The sequence below is a fragment of the Podarcis melisellensis genome (assembly GCF_964234715.1).
Source record: "Podarcis melisellensis genome assembly, chromosome: 11".
NCBI classification, from domain to species: Eukaryota; Metazoa; Chordata; class Lepidosauria; order Squamata; family Lacertidae; genus Podarcis; species Podarcis melisellensis.
This window is the reverse complement of record NC_138543.1, coordinates 7,278,829-7,300,703: the sequence shown is the minus strand read 5'-3', so window position 1 is coordinate 7,300,703 and position 21,875 is coordinate 7,278,829. Positions and strand designations below refer to the sequence as shown.

Sequence of the window (21,875 nt, the reverse complement as noted above, 5' to 3'; positions counted from 1 at the left end):
TGTGTTTTATCTAATAAATGTGAATTGTTATAGTCTTAGACAGTTTAGAAACACTTACATAGCTAAGGTTTTCTGCCATAAAGAGAATAAATACTTCATGTGGCCTTTTATATATGACCGGCCTTATACATGTGACCTTATACTTGTGACTATATTATTAAAAAGTAAGAGTTGGTAGTAAAATCTGAATACCTTAGCATTGCTGCTAATGGCTCACGTTCTATTTTTAGGCAGTAGCAGAAGAACAAGTGTTCTTGTTTCTAGAGGAGGGACACAGATTTTACTGCAATTGCTTGTGAATGTCAGCAAAGATTCCCCTCCAAATGAAGAATTAATGGTGCTGCTTCATTCTCTTCTTGCAAAAATTGGCCCAAAAGGTAAGTCAAACCTAACTAAAATCCTCTTGCATATGTTGTCTTTGTGGAGCTGCCGTTGCGTGGCTTTCCTAGGCTCAGATCCCCTGCAAAAACAGAACTCATTCTGCTACTGGCACTGTTCAATAAAAACCGTGACTGCTTCTTCTGCAGGTCTGTTCTACTAAGGATTAGCAGATAGTGACATTCCCACTTGTTTTTCACTTTGACTGTGTTCAGGACTGGACACACAATGCAAACTGGGCCTAGTTCCCTCCCCACAAAACTGCACCCTGCCATTGGAAGAACAGTGGTAGATCTGAGTGGGGAGGCGCCAACATCTCGCTCTCCTTCCTGTGGCTACTGCAGGTGTGATACCGTTTGTATGCAGCGAGATTGTGTAATGGAAGGGGGGAAATGGATAGCAAGGTGGAAAAACAAACTGAAGGTACTCTAATTTAACTACATGGCTATGAAGGAGGCTTTCAAATTCATATGGGAAACAGTTTTGGCAAGATAAAGCTAAACTGGGGCCACTTGAGGCACCTGAATTAGTAAATTGGTTCTTGCATCATTTGCACAGATTGGCTGTAGGTTGTGCAGGTCTCTTTTCCCAAAAAGTCCATGGCCAGGAATTGAATCTTGGGCCTCTGCTTAACTTGGGCTGTTCTACTGAGCAATAGCCCTATGTAGGGCCTTCTTGGTACCAAACTATGTTACTGAGATCAACCCATGCACGGGGCTGGAAGGGAAACAAATCAAGTGAATATTGTTCAGAGACTAACATGAACTTCTCTTCCACCTTCTGTGGGTAATTCATTGTCCTGTGCTGTGTGATTTGTGGGTTCTGTCACTGCAGTCTCCCTGTTTTGGTTGCCAGTTTGTTTCTGGGTTCAGTTCAGTCATCACATCAGTGTTTAAAGCCCAGTATGACTTAGACCAGAGGTTGGCAAACTAAGGCCCACGGGCCATATCCAGCCCGCGGGGGTCATTTAAGCCGTCCCCGAGCCGCCTCTGAACCTTGCCGCCCGCTTGGCACGTCCCCGCGCGCTGCGCTAAACCGGCGCAGCATGGCTCGGGGGCGCGCACACAGATACCTCCGCCGCGCCTCCTTGGTGCCAGAAATAGCGCATGCGCGTGCACACACAGACATCTCCTCCACACTGGAAATAGCATCTGTGAACACGCATGCAATCTGGCCCGCAGAGAGAGCTCCAGGGGAGTTGACCGGCCCAGGCTCCGTAAACTTTGCCGACCCCTGACTTAGACCCCAAATATCTTGTAGTAGTTCCACCACCCCAAAAATTGCAGGAAATGGTGGCCGAGGAGAGGGATTTCTCTGTGGCAGCCCCTAAATTGTGGACCCTCCCTCTCCACTGAGGTGTGTCTACCACCATCATTATTCAGCTTCTGCTATGTGCTGAAGATGCATGTCTTTACTAAGGTCATTGTAACCTACCCTGGATCTGGTGGTAAGGCAGGAAATTTTATAAATAAGAAAATAAGTACTGCCGTTTTTTTAATCTAAAAAGCTGTGGCCAGCTAACCCCCACCCCAAATTATAATTTGCATGGGTTCTAATATTGCTGCTGTTCCTTTTGAATTTCCAGATAAAAAATTTGGAGTAAAAGCCAGAGTTAATGGTGCTTTAAATATAACTCTTAACCTAGTGAAACAGAACTTGCAGAATCAAAGGTTAATATTACCTTGTCTCCAAGTTTTACGAGTCTACTCAACTAATTGTAAGTACCATGACATTCTTCTCTCAGTGTATCTCAGTTTTCAAAGATGTTTAATATGAAAGATCAACGGACCTTCATCTCCCATTTTCATTAGTGCTGAAAGCTAGTAGGCATTCTCTTTTCTTATAAAAATCTGTATGTTGGCTTTCTAACTCCTGAGCATGGAATCTTGCTGAGGAGGTATGTAGATCTAGCAGTTTTAGTGGGTAGAGGGAGAAAGATTTTGCCAGCCTTAAAGTTCAGTTCTGCACATGTGTACTTTTGCCCCATTGAATTCAATTTTATATACAGCCTCCACCTTAGTTAAATGTTTAATTGCTAACATTAATCATACTTAATGATAGCCAGGATTCCCTTGAAGAGTTGCCTGCAAACCTGCACTAGCGTTAGCCATTATTAATTTACTGCCAACATAACCCTCAAGAATGGTTAAGGACAAGGGGAATTCAGAAACAGGTGGAGAGGGGCTTAGAATTAGGATTCTTTTGGCCCAGTGCCTTAATCACAATTAAGCAAGAATTGTGTCTCAGCATAGTAAAATTTCCAGAACTGCTGAAGCTGTGAAAAAAAGTTTCAAAATGTTCAAAAACCAAGGCACAGGTTCTGATAGGTGCAGGTGCTCTGGAAACAATAGCCAACAGGCGCATATCTGCAAAACATAGTTAACATTCCAGTGTAATAGCAGATGTTCTGCATTAGAGTTTACACATATACCGTATTTTTCGCGCTATAGGGCGCACCGGACCATTGGGCGCACTTAGTTTTTTTGGGGGGGGGAATAAAGAAAAAAAATTCCCCCCCAGCCCCAGAGAGCAAAGAAGCCAAGACAGCCAGTGGGATCCATCCCTTTTTAGCTGCGGGGCTGGGGCGGGGGAAGGTTGTGTGCAACCTCGCCTTCGCTCCCGGAGCTTGCTGCTATCCCCTCGGGCTCTGAAGGCTTGCGGATAGCTGCCCAAAGCCCTGGGTGCACAACGCTGCGCTCCCCAGGATTCGGGCTGCTGCCTGCTATCTGCAAGCCTTCTGAGCCTGGCGGGAACTCCCACCCCGCTCCGAAGGTTTGCGGATAGCTTCCTGAAGCCTGGAGAGTGAAAGCCTGCATTCGCTCCATGGGACACACACACATTTTCCCCTTCATTTTTGGAGGGGGAAAAGTGCGTCCTATAGAGCAAAAAATACGGTAAGTAGCATTTAGGTATCCTGAAACTTCACTAGACATGTGCATACAGAACTGCAAGTTGAATGCTTAGTTTTGGGATTTTTATGCTAAATTAGTGAAATATAAATAGGTAAGATGGTGTTTTGGTTATATTTGCCTTGCTTCAAGTGTAAGCATTTATATCTATAACTTTGCACTTTGGTGTAACTTTTTTTTAATAAAATTTCAGCTGTAAATGCTGTATCCTTGGGCAGGAATGGACTCGTGGAATTGATATTTAAGATAATTGGTCCTTTTAGCAAAAAGAACACCAGTCTTATGAAGTGAGTAGAAAATCTGAATATATATATTTTTTAATATCGTGGACCATATTTATTTTAATATAACATTGCTGTTTTGTGCTGCTGTTTTGTTAACTTTGACATTTGTTCGTTTTATAGTTTTGTTTTACAACTTTAATGTAAATTGCACCTGATTTAATTGTGATACTTTTTGTAACCCACCTTGGGGTCATTTGGTGAAGAGTGGGATGTAAGTACAAACAATAGATAAATAAAACCCAGCGGTTGTGGTGCGGAGGAGAATGTGATTTGTATGGGTCAGTTGAAGTCATTTTGCTAAACGAGTCTTTGAAAACAATTGAATCATCTCTGTTTTCAAGTATTTGTCCTTGAGATATAATATACTGAAATAGCCTATCTACTGCTTTCATAGGCCACAATCCAGAGAACCATGTGGCTTGTTCTGTGTGCCCTACAGGGCTTTGGGTCCCGTCCCCACAAGTTCCTTCTAGCAAAAACCAGCACCTGATACATTCACAGAACTAAGGAAGAATGAATTGATGATAACATAAATGCACCAGACAATCTATATTTAACATCTGAATTCTTAATTACGTACCCAAAAGACATGCAGCCTGATCATTTGCACATGTGTTTTGAATTAAGGCCCACTGATGTCCATGAGATTACCTAAGTTTTTTCTTTTTTTTCTTTCCCCCTCATTACTTCTGAATTTTATTAACCAATGAAGATTGGGTGGTATTTGATACTCAATTGTTTATTGGATTTTTTTGTTTTTTTTATTCAAAGTTATAACAAGACATATTATCCAAAAACATATCCTTATTCCCCCCCATTTTTCCTCCCTCCCCTCCCCCCACCCCCCACCCCACCTCTCGACTTCCCTCAGTTCCAGTCTTTGGTTTCTCTAATATTGCTATTTTCTGCATGTTACAAAGTTGTATAGATCCTCAAACTGTTTAGCTGATTATTATCAGTAAAAAAAAATTGTGGATGTTCATTCAAAACCTGCCAAGGAATCCAATTCGCTTTGTTGCGTCTTCAGATACTTTGTGAAAGGTTCCCATTCATCCTTAAAGTCACAGTTATCCTTGTCCCGTAGCTTATATGTCAATTTTGCCAGTTCTGCAAAGTCCGTCAGTTTTTCTTGCCATGATTCTTTAGTTGGGGTTTCTTCAGTCTTCCATCCTTGTGCGACCAGAACTCTTGCGACCGTGGTTGCATACATGAAGATGTTTTTCAACTTTTTTGGCAGGTCTTTCCCTACAATCCCCAACAAAAATGCCTCGGGTTTTTTTAACAAATGTTAAATGGAACATTTTTTTCAATTCATTGTATATCATTTCCCAAATATTTTTAATTACCTTACACTCCCACCACATATGATAAAATGGTCCCTCCTTTTCCTTACACCTCCAACATATATTTGAACTAGTTTTGTACATTTTCCCTAACTGCACTGGTGTTGTATACCTCTGTACATCATCTTCATGTAGTTCTCTTTCAATAGGGAACAGTCTGTAAATTTTAAGTCAGTTTTCCATAATTTAACCCAATCTTCCATCATAATGTTGTGACCTACGTCTTGTGCCCATTTAATGAGATTACCTAAGTTATTTCAACACGAGTAGAGAACTTTTAGCCCACAGGTTGGAAATGACTCGGGCCCTCCCCATCCTGTCTGTCGCCTCCTCTCCTCTGCCCTGTCCTCCCATGCGCTAACTAAGCTTTAAAAAACTTCCGCTGTGCTGAATTTTTGTGTTGGAGGGGGGCAAGGTGGGGGGAGGCGTGGCAGCTGGGAAAACATGGTGAGTATAAATGTTCTCTGTGCCCGGTTCTTGTGCATATTAGTCATTCAACTCACACTGCCCCCAAGATACTTGCTGTTGCAGGTAAACCAAACTTATGGAATATAAAACAAATTAAAATTCATTTTCAACACTTTTTTTTATAATAATTTTTATTGGTTTACAACAAAAACACATATTAATTTCACATCGAATTTTTCACAAATTCTTCTTTTTCTGGACTTCCTTCAGCTTTTCCGTAAATCATCCAAAGTCATTATTTAAGTTACGCATTCCTTAGGTTTATATTGACATTATTTATATCTTTCTTTCTATTCCCTTTAGACAATACTTCTTAATTTTTCACAGTGCTTCTTTAAATCCCTCTAGCATTATCTGTCCCTCACTTATATTTTCCAGATATTCCACAAATTTCCCCCAGTCCTCAGTGAACTTTTGGTCTCTTAAATATCTAATCTTCCCTGTCAATTTGTCCAACTCCGCATAGTCTAACAGCTTCATTCTCCAATCTTCCACTGTCAGTATTTCCTGTTGCTTCCAATTTTGGGCCAGTAACACTCTTGCGGCTGTTACTGCATATTGAAAAAAATTACAGTCCTTTCTTTTTATCTCATTTCCTAGTATCCCTAACAGAAAGACCTCTGGTTTCTTTATGAATGTATATTTTAAAATCTTCTTTAGTTCATTATATATCTTTTCCCAGAAGTCTTTCACTTTCTTACATTCCCACCACATATGGTAGAAAGAACCTTCTTTATCTTTACATTTCCAACACTTATTGCATGTCTTATACATTTTCGCTAGTTTTACCGGTGTTATATACCATCTGTAAAACATTTTCATAACATTTTCTTTTAACGTCATACATGCTGTAAATTTTAAGTTCTCTTTCCAAAGTCTTACCCAGTCCTCAAATTGTATATTATATCCAAAGTCTCTGGCCCAGTGAATCATTACCGTCATTTTCAACACTTTATCATGTTTAGAATTTCAGTCACATGCAGAGGTAGGATGCATATCAATGATCAGGAATGTTACCTAAATCTAATAGTTTGTCTGTTTTTTGTTTGTCTATATTTATATTCGCAGAGTTGCTTTAGACACCCTTGCTGCATTGCTAAAATCAAGTAAGTGTGTGCCTTAATATTTCAGAAGATATGGAATGTGAGCAGATTAAAATAAGTTTTGCTGGCAATCACCCTGTGTTTACACAGGTAAAACTGAAAATAAACATTTTAAAGATTGCAGATTAGTAGCCAGTATTGTGCATTGAAAGACCCAGCAATTCCGTGATTATTATATCAGTGAGCTGTTCTGATGAGGGAATAGAACAAAATATGCAGAAAATGCATACATCTGTTAGGCACACTTTGGATTAATCTCTGTTTTGCAGTACTCATCATGCTATTTGGAATTGCTTCCAATATCTATTTTTTATTGATTGAGGGTTATTAAAAATTGCAGTTTGTTTCCTAAACTTTCTGCAGTTTGTTCAGAAATGTATACATTCACCCTGGCCTTCCATTTTAATTTTTCAACACTGTGAGGTTGGGATGAAAGAACATTAGATGGTCCTAGGGCACAGCGAGTTTAATAGCCTAAATGGGGATTTGATTCAAGTGTCCCCAGTCTAAGTCTAGTACTCTGATAGCTACCCCACACTGACTTCTGTATGTAATAACTCTTCGTGACTATTGCTTGGTATGGGCAGATAAGTCTATTTCTTGTCTGTGCCAATTTTGCATATGTTCATACGTCCATTCCATCCTGTAATCACAGCAATCAGCAAAGATTTTTTTAAAAAGCATATAGGGGAGGAAATATTTAAGTGCATATTTTATTACAAGATAATCTCGGTGTATGCATTTCTAAATGTACTTTATCCTAAAAGACATTTTTTTAAAAAAAAGATTTACATTTTTTGGTACATTTTGGCATGTTGTTACTACTTATAGTTTCTTGAGATCTCTTGATTTTTCCCCCCTCCAAGAAACAAATGCAAGGAAAGCCGTAGACAGAGGCTATGTCCAAATGCTCTTGACAATTTACGTCGACTGGCATCGCCATGATAGTCGGCATAGACACATGTTGATCCGCAAGGGCATCTTGCAGTCTATAAAGAGCATTACGAACATCAAGTTGGGAAGGAAAGCATTCATTGATGTCAATGGGATGAAAATTCTGTACAACACTTCACAAGTAAGTGTTTAAAAAGCTTATATTACTATGAATGCACAGCGAAGCATATTTATATGTACCATTAAGATGATAATACAAAGTTGCCTGTGTGCCTGTCCCAATACATGGGTAAAATCTTAAAAGTTGTATTATTGCTATTCTGCATCAACTGAAGAATCATCATACCTCACAGGAAATGCATTCAATCTCATCCACTACTTCTGACATTATAAATTTAAATTAATCTGTACTTGACAGTTCATTACCCAATCACCTCATCTCTTAAGAATTGATATCCCTGTTCTGTATTAATCTGTTTAGTCTTCTATGAATCTTTATTATCCCTATCAAGGAATCATGCTCAAAAAAAGGGTAGTGGTGGATTTTAAGAAAGGGAAGAAGTACGCATATAAAAATATATTAAAAAGATGTTTTTAAAGAATTGTATCTTAGAAAGGGTTATTGGGGAACTTCAGATAGTTTTTGAGGGAGATTCAGATATTTAAACCAATTGGAGGCAAAAAACTGTTTTCAGCATAGTTAAGTTAAAAGCAATATGATGGCATCAACGTCCACAGCATTTTTGGTACTAAGGCTGAACCAGAACATCTCTATCTACTGCAAATACAGCAGCAAAATGAAATGCAAATAGCCGCTAAATATTATGCCAGTTCTTCCCTCAGTCTTCTTGGGAGCAGATTCTACACCTGTGCTGCTATTAGTTTGTTCCAAAATGAATTATGCCATTCTAGTTTTTACAGTTATGCAAGGCCATTTGTCTTGAAATTGGATTGTATACATCAGGGCTGTCCAACAGGTCGAACGCGATCTACTGGTTGATCATGGGATGTTCCTGGTCAATCGCGGGATGACCCCCCCAAACAAAAAACAAAAGCTCAAAAAATTTGGCTTTCCCAAAAAACCTAACCCCCGGAAAAAAAACCTCAACTCTGGGGAGATCACTGCCAGTTTTTTTAATAGTGGTTGTAGATCACAGTCTCTTGGAAGTTTGACAGCCCTGGTATATATTATTGGGTGCTTGACCTACTTGAAGTTGGCTAATATACGTAATCGGGAATTTGGTCATAGACTTTATGCAGAAGCATTTGAACCAAGACTGAACATATGTCCTTTGCAACATTTTGCAGTATGTTGGTAAACTGCAGTCATTTCTAGTGGAAGAACTTGCTTGCTGCTTGAACTTTGATTTTAATTCCATTAACAGTTGTGCTTCAGTGATTCCAGCATCTCTACCTTGTATCAGGAGGACATGAGATTTACCTTGTTCTTTCCCAACTTCCTTGGGCTATGGCGCCCTTTGAACTTGAGCAATAGTTCATGAATGATGTTCATTTCACTAGAGTTATGCTACTATTTTTACTGATAACTCCAAGCCCCACGGTTATGTGGCAGTTAGCAGTTATGTGTCACTGAAATTTGGGTTGGTAGTTCCTATTCTTTGGAGCTCTATCCCTGTATGTGTTGCACAGGCACCAAATTTATATATTTTTCCAACACTTACTGAAAACTTTCTTTTTTTCTCAGGCTTTGATTAGACTGCATTTTATCTCCATTCTAAGTTTACTCTATTATATACTTAAGTTTGTGATTTGTATCTGTAACTGTCTTTTATTGTATTCTGTATATTGTCTATGTGAACTGCTTAGATCAGGCATGGCTAAACTTGGCCCTCTAGATGTTTTGGGACTACAACTCCCATCATCCCTAGCTAACAGGACCAGTGGCCAGGGATGATGGGAATTGTAGTCCCAAAACATCTGGAGGGCCAAGCTTGGCCATGCCTGGCTTAGATCATTTGAAGGTATGTGTATATTAATAATGACAATACATAATCAAGACAAATATTCCATCATAAAATGAAGAGATTTCTTCAAGAGTTCCTATTCCTAGCATTTTACCCCAGTAAAACTATAGTGCACAAACAGTGAAATTATTTGACATGCAGTGCTTTGTTTTATAATGCTTGTTTATTGTACTAGGAATGCCTTGCGGTAAGGACGCTTGATCCACTGGTCAACACATCCAGTCTAATCATGAGAAAATGTTATCCTAAAAACCGTCTTCCACTGCCAACCATTAAAAGTGCTTTCCATTTCCAACTACCTGTCATCCCTGTTAATGGTCCAGTGTATCAGCTGTATAGTTTGCCTCCTGAAGGTATGCTTAATTTTGAAACATCATGGTCTTGTGTATATCTGCTTTCCTATGATAATTAGGGAAAAACATAGACACAGAAGCTTACAATTATCTGGTTGTTCTAGCAGCCTACTATTGAAGTCATAATACTACACAGTTCAATGCAGAATGTCGTTATTTTATTTTTTTAAAAAAAACCAACAACCTTATATCCCCCTTTTAAAGAAAAGATTATATATTTAGATGCTTGAAATTTATGCCTCATAAATAGACCAAAATGTGACACCTCAGTTTTCATTTTGATTAAGTAAAATCAAAAACACAAAGATAAATTCTGCAACAAAGTTTGTTGCCTTTTGAAATCTTTAGAATGTATAACAAGCCTGACAGATCCAAAAGAATGAGTCTGAAAATGTGTGCTGTATATCCTGAATTCATTTTATTAATCCAGCATTCAAAACATTAAAATTATAATTTGCTTGTGTATCTCAGAAGTGAAAGTACTTTCACACTTCATCCACTTAAGGTTTGAGGTTGACAATGAATGGGTGCATTGGGGAGTATTGTCTAGTGTACAGCCATGTGTATGGTCTTCTTGAAGTGTATCTAAAATAAAAAGTTGTGCTGCCATTCATGAATTAAAGACATACACTTTGGTAGAAATGGTGGGTATGGAATGGGTTAAGCCCACAGGCTATTTTTCTCACAAATACAACTTTTCCTGAATCTGCATTGCATGCATGCATGCACACATACATAATTTTCTTTGTATGCCACCTTTCCCTAGTTCAAACTATGTTCAAGGTGGCTTATAACCTGAAAAACATTTACATAATTACAAATATAACAAATGCAGTCCTAAACAATAAATAAAACACATCAAAATGTACACAACCAAATTGAAGAATTTTCACTAAACATAAAGATACCAAAAAAATAAATAAGTAACAACAACCACCACTGCCCGCAACACACTCCCTGAAGCATTGCCCCAGCCCAAGAGTCTGGTTAGCAGCCTCAGCTTTTGTAGCTGGAGTCAGTCCGGGCCCCTCCCTCCCAGGCCAGGTGGAAAAAGGCCTGCAAGGCAGGGAACAGGTCTTGCAGGACTCACAACCAATGCAGGTTTTGGAGCATGCTTTTGTCAAGATAAATGTAATTCCACCCTTAAAAGGCCTTGCTGTAAAACTGCCGAATTTGTTCATATTTAAATAATCCTGTATAGGAACAGTTACATAAGCCATCATTCTATTCTGTACTCCCCTGGGCTTCTACTTGAGGTGCCTTATTCAAGGATGCTAGAGTGCTACCAGATTTCTTTCTACTCTCTGGATGATACAGAGAACAGCTTTCGATAGCTTGCATAGCCTTAGCTGTTCTGCCTTACATTGTTCATGTCCTCTTATGTGTAACAGATTTGTTTCTGTAACATTGAGAATCTGTGTAATTACATATGCAGCATGTGGTCTCATTTAATTTCATAAGTAGTATTAGGTTTCAGTTGGAGAGTGAAAAGTTTCACATGCATCATTTCTTTTCTGGGATGTACATGTTGTAGAAAACGTACATCTGCCCTACTTATAGAGCATTTTATATCACAGTGGATGACGTAGTAGATGAAAGTGATGACAATGATGACGCCGAAACAGAGTCTGAGATTGAAAATGATAATGAAGATGACATAGATTTTAAGGTTAGTGGAACTGAGGGCATACTACTCAGATATTGTGCAATTATTTTCATTAGCTTTCAGAAAAATTGCTTTTGTGTGCATCAAATCATAAATATGCTTGTTTTTCAAATCATAAATATGCTTGTGAATTAATTGTAAAAACGGCCGGGGAAGGGACAGGTGTTGCATTGTCTTGTTCCAAGCAAAGCATTTTGAAAATGCGCGTTGAGCCATTTGTCTGAACACACTCTCTTTTTTTTTAAAAGAAATATTTATTAAAGTTTTCCAAAAATATGAATACAAAAATACATGAAAAAAGAAAATTAAAAATACAACATACAAAAGGCAAAAAGAAAATAAGAAAAAAATTAAAAAACAAATCCGTTTTTCATAACTTTAAACTCATTTGCTTGTTTCTTTGACCTCCTCACACTTCCCCTTCTTGTATTCCCATTTACATAATCAAATCAGAAATCCTTACCCTCTTTCATTTATCTTAACTCTATATCATCACATTTTATAACTCTATATTTTCATCCATTATAAATTCATTTTTGCATATTCTTATTAACTTTGTTGCTAATGCCACTTATTTTCAATCCAACATCATTTTAACATCCATTAATTTTACAGTATTTCTGCAGATAGTCATTTGTCTGAACTCTCAATGTGTGGATAGGGGGTAGTGATATATACATGGAAGCCACAACCCAACATCATTCTGCATATTAGCCCCCCGTCTCCAACCATCCCCATACTGTGTGACAAAGGAAGCTTCTCTTCTCTTCATTTGATCATTATCTGTGTATATTTTTCCTCACAATGCATCACAACACTTCCAACAAATCAGGGCATTAACCAGTACGTTAGCATCTTGTTGTAAAATCATTTCAGTGGGTTGAACGGAGGAAGATTCCTTCTTTTGGGATCCATTCCAGTATCAGCTTACCAGTCAATAAGAGCTTTTGTGTATTTTCTCTTGAGGTGCAAAAGAACCTTATTTGCAGTATGAAGAAAATACTAGACATTCTCAGTAACCTTAAACTGGAAATTGTATCATGTATCCCACAAATCTTTTAGTAATGCAAGTTCACTTCCTCCCTACAGAATGATGACATAGAGACTGATATCAACAAACTGAAACCAAAGCAGGAATTGGGGCGATCAGTGGAAGATCTGAAAATGTATGAACAGTTCTTCCCAGAACTTATAGAGGACTTTCAGGTACAGACATTGATATCTTTAAAGAATAATAATAATAAAAGCATAGTTTGGGAGTCTTGCTAAGATGCGTTTTATTTGGCTGCTACTTCTATTGAAATACAAATCAGCGTTCAAAGCTTGCAGAGTTGCTATTCAAACAACTGAACTGGAGAAAGAAAATGAATTGCCACAGTAAGTACAAGCAGAAACCATTTTAGGTGTGTCCAGTTGACACAATATTGCTGACATGCAGGCCCTTTGGTACCCAGAAGAAGGCAGAATGGGGCATGCTTATTCACATTCCACCGATGTTCGCAGGGGCTGGGAACAGAACCCCCATATGAATTGGTTTCTACCTGTAAATAAACCTGCACATTTGTGATTCGAGGACCTGATCCCCGCTTGGGGAATAAAGACACATGGACACAGTATATTAGGTTAATGGGCAAGAAAAAGGCCACAACTTTATTGATTACAGCATGTGAGAAGGTATTGGCTTAGGCATTGGACCACAGACAATTTGACTCCACCCACTCAGAGAGGGGTGAGTCTGCTGAGGGTTTAACCACCAGTAGGGAGAGCCTGTTGATGCTCTCCCCTGATGTCACCGGGGGTCGTGCCATGGCCCCCCGCCACACGGGCATCGGACAGGATCCACGACCACCGGATTCCTTTAACGGAATACCCAAAAGTGAAGGGGTAGGCGATGGCCACACCTTGCCTTTCCATACACCAACAACACATTCCAGTGCCTAACTGCCAAATACCAAGAAAGTTGTGACGATTGCTATGAGGTAGGCGAAAAAAACCAAGAGGCCGGTGCCAATTTGCCAATTGGAAAAAACTCCTACCAGGCCCCCTGGGCAACCTGGGCGACCAATCATGGGTCCATAGCAAGGCCAAGAGAGAAGCTACGCCCTAGAGGGAGTGGTGGGTGGGTGACACGCGGTAGATCGGGAGCGAATGGCGGGGAGAGCTGGCACGGCCGCATTTGAGCGGCTAAACCACATCTCCCCGGTGGCACCCGATTGGTTGCCCAGCCGGGGGGGGGGGGCGTGGCGCGCCAGCGAACATGAGGGCAGGGGGCCGAACGCCCCCTGCATGACGCAGGAATCATCTCCCGGTCACAACCCCTCCCCTCCGGAAGGAGGAGAGGCTTTCTGTAAGTTAAAGTGGAGATCTTAAGGCAGGGATAGTCCGTGTGATGCCCCCCAGGTCTTGATTGACTCCAACTCCCCATCAGCCCCACATAGCAGGGCCAATGGTCAGGGATGGTGGGAGTTGGAGTCAGAAACATCTGGAGGGAACAGCATCCTCCTTTGCCATAAGCTGTTAGAATGCCTCTTTTGACACTTCCTTAGCATGCCCCTCCTTTTTCTTCATAACATTGCTCACTTTCTACTCATCTGATTTCAGGCTTGTTGAAAGAAAAACACCTAATTAGACCTCCCTTTTTCTTTTGCTGCTACCCTTTCATCTTCCCTGCGTGACTCCTTGAATGAATGGCCTTCACTTAATGGAATGCACTGTAACCAAGATTTCTAATAACCCTTTTCCAGCTAATTGTTTCTTCTCAGCATTCCTTCTTCAGCTATCTGCTGCTTTTGTTAATTTGTTAATTGTGTCTTTGGTTTCTGTGACACTTTTTCTTCCTGCTTCTCTCGATGTCTTTCTGAGTGCTGTCCCTTTCTGATGATTTCCCCTACTTTAACGGTCTTTTGACCTTATTTTTCCATTTTGTTCCTATGGCTTCACCAAGCACCTTTATATTGCTGACTCTTTTCTTTTTCTCTCCACTTCTTTTTCATCCCCTGTCCTATTTCGCATCTTACTGGAAGCGGCTCCTGAGTGAATTTTTAAATCTAAAGATAACAAACTGATCTTGCCAATGGTGGGGCTCTTCATGTCCTGCCAAAGTCCAGCATACCCTTTGCTGTCAGACTCAGGATATTCTCTTTCCCTGAATGTAGCCTGTTGTCAGGATCTACTCTTTTCCTTCTCAGAAATGAGCCCGGCCTTGGCTGGGGAGGGCGGGGTATTAATAATAATAATAATAATATGTAAGATAAGATATTTGCTATTTGTACCTATTGCTAAATTGTTCCTTATGCTTGTAAAGTGATTCCTTTTCCATTTCTGCATTAGTGTGTAAGCTCTTTAGAAATACATCTCTAGTCTCATTTTTTTCACATTCTGCTTGTTTTTGCAAACAAGTTCACCTGCATTTGGCGCCTCCTTTTTTATTCTGCTTCTAGGTATTCTGCTGCTGTTGCCTGGAAGTTTCTCCCTTCTTCCACTTTTGAAAACTTAAGACTGTAAGGTCTCTGGGCAGGAGTTTTGGTGTTATTTATGCATTGTTAAATCAAGTGTCTAAATAATGATTTTCCCTTCTCTTTTTTCCTTTCTCTCCTTAATGTTAAGGAGTGTGACTTAGTTTCCAAGGAACCAAAGCCTTTTTCACCCAATGTAACCCTAGGCGGGCCTATTGTTGTCCCTACCGCTGGAGAGGAGCCATCTCCAGCAAACCCTGCAACAGAAATTCCCGTGAACGAGGGCCCTCCTCTACAAACAGAGGACTGTAACAAAAGACCCATCTTTTTGGGTCTGGTAAACCGTGATAGCAACACGGACAATAGCTTACAGAATCAAAGCGATCGCAAGAAATTGTTCTCATCATGCCAGTGCCTAAACCATGAAATAGTTAGAGACTTTGACAGAATTTCGTTGCAAAATGCTTCCAAAAATGAGCACTCTTATAGTACAAGGGCCATGACCAAAAAAGAGTGTAAAACTAGCCTCAGTGAAGTTGCCTGTAATAAACCTTTTCAACACGCTTCATCCTGCGGAAGTGTGTTGTTTGAAGGACGGTCTGTCCAGCTGGGGAAGCTGTGCTGTTCTGGAGCGGAGCCTGAAGAGGAGGAAATTTCCTGTTCCATTTCGATGGGAGAGCAAGTGATGCTGGAGGCGCCTGATAAGTTACAACTCCACGACCCAGAACTTTATATTGAGGTAGTGAAAAATACGAAGTCTGTTCCTGAATATTCAGAAGTGGCTTATCCTGATTATTTCGGACACTTTCCACCTCCGTTTAAAGAGCCTATTCTTGAAAGGCCTTACGGTGTGCAGAGGTGAGTTTCCAATTTCTCTTAACACGTTTCAAGGATCATCTCAAGCTACGATTTACAGTGGTACCTCTGGATCCGAACGGGATCCGTTCCGGAGCCCCGTTTGCATCCTGAGCAGAACGCAACCCACATCTACGTGTGTCGCAATTCGCTGCTTCTACACGTGCGCGTGACGTCGTCTTGAGCGTCTGCGCATGCGCGAGCGGCGAAACCCGGAAGTAACCCATTCCGTTACTTCCGGGTCGCCGTGGAACACAACCTGAAAACATTCAGCCTGAAGCATATTGAACACGAGGTATAAATGTACTGTGAACAGTAAAGTTAAATAAAATTTTGTTGGGTTTAATACAGAGGATTTTTTTTGTGAATGGAAGAGACTTTGAGCCAGTGCAGAGGAGGCCATTTCCCCCTATATCCCCCACAATTCAGACTAATTCCCCCCACAATGCGAACCTCCCTGAAACTGTCTTTGGGGATTTAGAAGGGCTACAGAGGAAGTAAAGAACTGATAACACCCTGTTCCATGAGTGGCAACTCCCTTTGTGACTATTGCTCTTAGCTAATACAGGAGAATGTTTATTGAACGCAGAATTTTGTTTTCTCTTAAGCTCCTTCCCCCCTTAACAATAATGAAGCCCACTGAGAACTTGAAATAAATATTCTGAAGTATATATATAAAGCAGGAGATAGATGTATGCAGTAGCTCTCATTCTGCCATGAACCTAAGTAATCTGTTAGCTTCAGTTTCTTTATTTGCAGTGTTTGATTATAACAACAACCTGTTTCACAGGGAGGTGGTATAGCTTACTGGGTTAATGTATATAAATTGCCGTGAACATGCTAAAGTACTATGTTAATGCTAAGTTCTGTTGTTGTGAAAAAGAAAAAAAAAGGAGTTGGACTTCACAGGTGTTTCATAATCTCAAACTTTATTCCCTTTCTTCCACAAGGAAGAAGAGAATGGCTGGCAGTCACATGCGAACTCTGATGTATGTGAAAGAAATATTGGATATTTCTCCTTCATAACATCGGGGTCTCTTGAACTCCTTTTTGGCAATAGTTGGCAGTGAATGGGTGTGTGCAGTTTCCTTGAACCTTATTCTAAATTGATAGGGCAGAAGATCAATTTTTTAAAAAAATGATCTTGGTTTCTCTCTTCTCTTTCAAAATCTTCCTTTCTTTTTCATAATGTCAAAAACACATGGGGTTGCTCTAATACACAGTGTGAATTGCTACTAAAGCTTGTGGTGTGGTGCTACGTAGAATCTACAGTCATTCCAGAGTCCCAGCATGGTGTGCAGATAAGTAGAGCAACTGATGCTGGTCATTTGTTCACAAAACACTCAGAAAGACTTTGGGGAACGTTAAGACCCTGCTTTCTTTTTTTCATAGGGCACCAGATGCACATGTTCTGATGTCCTCATCTTTAAACATTTTTGTGCTGTCATTCTTGGTTCTGTGTTTAAGGTTAGAATTTGACTACAACAAGGATTACATTATTGTGAAGGTGGACTGTACCTCAGATTATTACCTGAAAGGAAGTGTTTGCCTTACAAATTAGATCAGGTTACATTTGCTACCGGAAGGGCCAGAGCTAGAAAATGCGTTGGAGATGCCCTCTGCACCTCAGTTTTGGTTCAACATTACTCCTTCTTGTTGCATGTGTTTTGTGCAGTTACAAATGCAGTGACAACTAAGATTCCAGCACCACATTCATAACAGTTCCAGAGAATTTCATGTTAACATTGTGCAAGTTACAGATAAATGTAGCAACATTCATAGTTAAAGATTTGGTTTGCCTTGCACTGTACGTTCAGTGAGTGAAAGATTCAAAGATGTACTAGAAGTGTTGACCCTTCTGTTTGTTAGTTAGTCATGGCTCTAAAGAACCAAAGTTCCAAAATAATAAATAAGTGTAATTACAACTTGACCACTGAGAGATATTCAGTGTCTAGCTTAATACTATTTTTCAGGTCTTGGCAATACCCCCAAATCAGATAATGTTGGTCTCTGGTATTGAGAAAAAAATAGGTAAGATGATTTCCCCCCAAAAATTGAATTGACTAGCGTCACAAGTAGATTTTGAAAGCATGTGCAAAACTATTCCATTAAAAGATGTGTTTTTTCCTACTTTCCTTCTGAAACTATTTTAATATAATGACTGTGTTTACAGAATGCTGAACTATGGTTTGTTCAACAAGCCAAGGGCCATCTTGCAGAGAAGCAAACAAATTAAGCTTTTTTTTAAAAAAAAAACAAAAACCACACACACAAACAAAAAGTTGCCATTGCCATCTACCTTTGTAACCTGGAATGTACCGAGGTGGAGTTGCCAAACAGGCCATATCTATTGTGTTCAGCCCCTTCATGGATCACTGCCTTGCCGTGGCGAAGGGGCTTGAAGAACTCAGAGAAGCTATGTACTATGCCGAGCAGTGCACCCAAGATGAACAGGTCATAGTGGAGAGTTTTGACCAAACGTGATCCACCTGGAGGAGGAACCGGCAAGCCACTCCAGTATCCCTGCCAAGAAAACTCCATGGACAAAGACAACAGGCATATAAAAGTTACGACGCTGGAAGATGAGCCCCTCAGGTCGGAAGGCGTCCAACATGCTACTGGGGAAGAGCGGAGGGCAAGTACAAGTAGATCCAGAGCTGATGAAGCGGCTGGGCCAAAGCCGAAAGGACGCTCAGTTGCGGATATGCCTGGAAGCGAAAGGAAAGTCCAATGCTGTAAAGAAAAATATTGCATAGGAACCTGGAATGTAAGAACCATGAACCTGGGTAAGTTGGAGGTGGTCAAAAATGAGATGGCAAGAATAAATATTGACATCCTGGGCATCAGTGAACTAAAATGGACGGGAATGGGTGAATTCAGTTCGGATGACCATCATATCTACTACTGTGGGCAAGAAACCCGTAAAAGAAATGGAGTGGCCCTCATAGTCAACAAAAGAGTGGCGAAGGCTGTACTGGGATGCAATCTCAAAAATGATAGAATGATCTCGATACGAATCCAAGGCAGACCTTTTAACATCACAGTAATCCAAGTTTATGCACCAACTACTGGTGCTGAAGAAACTGAAATTGACCAATTCTATGAAGACTTACAACACCTTATAGAAGTGACACCAAAGAAGGATGTTCTTCTCATCATAGGGGATTGGAATGCTAAAGTAGGGAGTCAAGAGATAAAAGGAACAACTGGCAAGTTTGGCCTTGGAGATCAAAACGAAGCAGGGCAAAGGCTAATAGAGTTCTGTCAAGAGAACAAGCTGGTTATCACAAACACGCTTTTCCAACAACACAAGAGACGACTCTACACATGGACATCACCAGATGGGCAGCATCGAAATCAGATTGATTATATTCTCTGCAGCCAAAGATGGAGAAGCTCTATACAGTCAGCAAAAACAAGACCTGGAGCTGACTGTGGCTCAGATCATCAGCTTCTTATAGCAAAATTCAAGCTTAAACTGAAGAAAGTAGGAAAAACCACTGGGCCGGTAAGATACAATCTAAGTCAAATCCCTTATGAATACACAGTGGAAGTGAGGAACAGGTTTAAGGATTTAGATTTGGTGGACAGAGTGCCTGAAGAACTATGGATGGAGGCTCGTAACATTATACAGGAGGCAGCAACGAAAACCATCCCAATGAAAAGGAAATGCAAGAAAGCAAAGTGGCTGTCCAATGAGGCCTTACAAATAGCGGGGGAGAGAAGGCAAGCAAAATGCGAGGGAGATGGTGAAAGATACAGGAAATTGAATGCAGATTTCCAAAGAATAGCAAGGAGAGACAAGAAGACCTTCTTAAACGAGCAATGCAAAGAAATAGAGGAAAGCAATAGAATGGGAAGAACCAGAGATCTGTTCAAGAAAATTGGAGATATGAAAGGAACATTTCGTACAAAGATTTCCATAATAAAGGACAAAAGTGGAAAGGACCTAACAGAAGCAGAAGACATCAAGAAGAGGTGGCAAGAATACACAGAGGAATTATACCAGAAAGAAATGGATGTCCCATATACCCCAGATAGTGTGGTTGCTGACCTTGAGCCAGACATCCTGGAGAGTGAAGTCAAATGGGCCTTAGAAAGCACTGCAAATAACAAGGCCAGTGGAAGTGACGGTATTCCAGCTGAACTATTTAAAATCTTAAAAGATGATGCTGTTAAGGTGCTACACTCAATATGCCAGCAAGTTTGGAAAACTCAGCAGTGGCCAGAAGATTGGAGAAGATCAGTCTACATCCCAATCCCAAAGAAGGGCAGTGCCAAAGAATGCTCCAACTACCGCACAATTGCACTCATTTCACACGCTAGCAAGGTTATGCTTAAAATTCTACAAGGAAGGCTCAAGCAGTATGTGGACCGAGAACTCCCAGAAGTGCAAGCTGGATTTAGAAGTGGCAGAGGAACCAGAGACCAAATTGCAAACATGCGCTGGATTATGGAGAAAGCTAGAGAGTTCCAGAAAGACATCTACTTCTGCTTCATTGACTATGCAAAAGCCTTTGACTGTGTCGACCACGGCAAACTATGGCAAGTTCTTAAAGAAATGGGAGTGCCAGATCACCTCATCTGTCTCCTGAGAAATCTCTATGTGGGACAAGAAGCTACAGTTAGAACTGGATATGGAACAACTGATTGGTTCAAAATTGGGAAAGGAGTACGACAAGGCTGTATTTTGTCTCCCTGCTTATTTAACTTATATGCAGAATTCATCATGCGAAAGGCTGGGCTGGATGAATCCCTAGCCGGAATTAAGATTGCTGGAAGAAATATCAACAACCTCAGATATGCAGATGACACAACCTTGATGGCAGAAAGTGAGGAGGAATTAAAGAACCTTTTAATGAGGGTGAAAGAGGAGAGCGCAAAATATGGTCTGAAGCTCAACATCAAAAAAACGAAGATCCTGGCCACTGGTCCCATCACCTCCTGGCAAATAGAAGGGGAAGAAATGGAGGTAGTGAGAGATTTTACTTTCTTGGGCTCAATGATCACTGCAGATGGTGACAGCAGCCACGAAATTAAAAGACGCCTGCTTCTTGGGAGAAGGGCAATGACAGGCCTAGACAGCATCTTGAGAAGTAGAGACATCACCTTGCCAACAAAGGTTCGTATAGTTAAAGCTATGGTTTTCCCAGTAGTGATGTATGGAAGTGAGAGCTGGACCATAAAGAAGGCTGATCGCCGAAGAATTGATGCTTTTGAATTATGGTGCTGGAGGAGACTCTTGAGAGTCCCATGGACTGCAAGAAGATCAAACCTCTCCATACTGAAGGAAATCAACCCTGAGTGCTCACTGGAAGGACAGATTGTGAAGCTGAGGCTCCAGTACTTTGGCCACCTCATGAGAAGAGAAGACTCCCTGGAGAAGACCCTGATGTTGGGAAAGATGGAGGGCACAAGGAGAAGGGGGCGACAGAGGACGAGATGGTTGGATAGTGTTTTCGAGGCTACCAGCATGAGTTTGACCCAACTGCGGGAGGCAGTAGAGGACAGAGGTGCCTGGCGTTCTCTGGTCCATGGGGTCACGAAGAGTCGGACACGACTAAACGACTAAACAACAACAACAACATTGTGTTCAGACATAGTGCCAAGCCATAGTTAAAGCAAACTGTACTTCATAAGTCAATCACCACTCATGGTTTCACATTGTGGTTTGTTGCCGGAAAATAAACCATGGTTAGTCTGCTAAGCTGGGTTCAGACATTCAAATAAATTACACTTTGGCTAAACAAACCTTGACTTAGTGTTATGTGCGAGCTGGGCCACTTACCAATATGCAGAAAATATTAAGGCATAATAAAATAAACAGGGAAGCAAACTTAGAATATGTATGTCAGTGATTTGTTTAGTTGTAGAGGAAGAAATATTCTAAGATAATTTTAATATATAAGAACTGAATCAAACAAAACATTATTTCCAGAATAATTCCAAACATCATATTAAATTATACATTACATTATATTATACATTATTATTACATTATATTATTCCTGTAATCCTAAATATCAGGCTTGTCTTAAGAAACAAGTTTGTATGAGCCTAGTTAGGCTTGATGGAGAAAATAAGACTAATTTCTGTAGCAATGGATCTTTAAAAAATGTCAGTAGTCAGATGGGTCCTTAACGGTGACATTAAAAAAAAAACTAAATTGTGGCAAGTGTGTC

At 40.4% G+C, this 21,875-nt stretch overlaps 1 protein-coding gene across 4 annotated transcripts in view; it reads left to right on the top strand.

Annotated features, from left to right (window-relative positions):
- AGTPBP1 (ATP/GTP binding carboxypeptidase 1) overlaps positions 1-21,875 on the top strand; it is a 71,046-nt gene that overhangs the window by 27,587 nt on the left and 21,584 nt on the right. For 2 of the 4 annotated variants that reach the window (XM_081930395.1, XM_081930393.1), the window contains 10 exons: positions 231-377; positions 1,964-2,095; positions 3,481-3,574; positions 6,451-6,488; positions 7,352-7,560; positions 9,540-9,717; positions 11,295-11,386; positions 12,473-12,589; positions 14,990-15,696; positions 16,644-16,682. In XM_081930395.1, the coding sequence (XP_081786521.1) occupies positions 231-377; positions 1,964-2,095; positions 3,481-3,574; positions 6,451-6,488; positions 7,352-7,560; positions 9,540-9,717; positions 11,295-11,386; positions 12,473-12,589; positions 14,990-15,696; positions 16,644-16,682 (1,753 nt within the window). The remainder of the gene's footprint in view (positions 1-230; positions 378-1,963; positions 2,096-3,480; positions 3,575-6,450; positions 6,489-7,351; positions 7,561-9,539; positions 9,718-11,294; positions 11,387-12,472; positions 12,590-14,989; positions 15,697-16,643; positions 16,683-21,875) is intronic. The other 2 variants (XM_081930396.1, XM_081930394.1) reach the window with 1 other exon arrangement.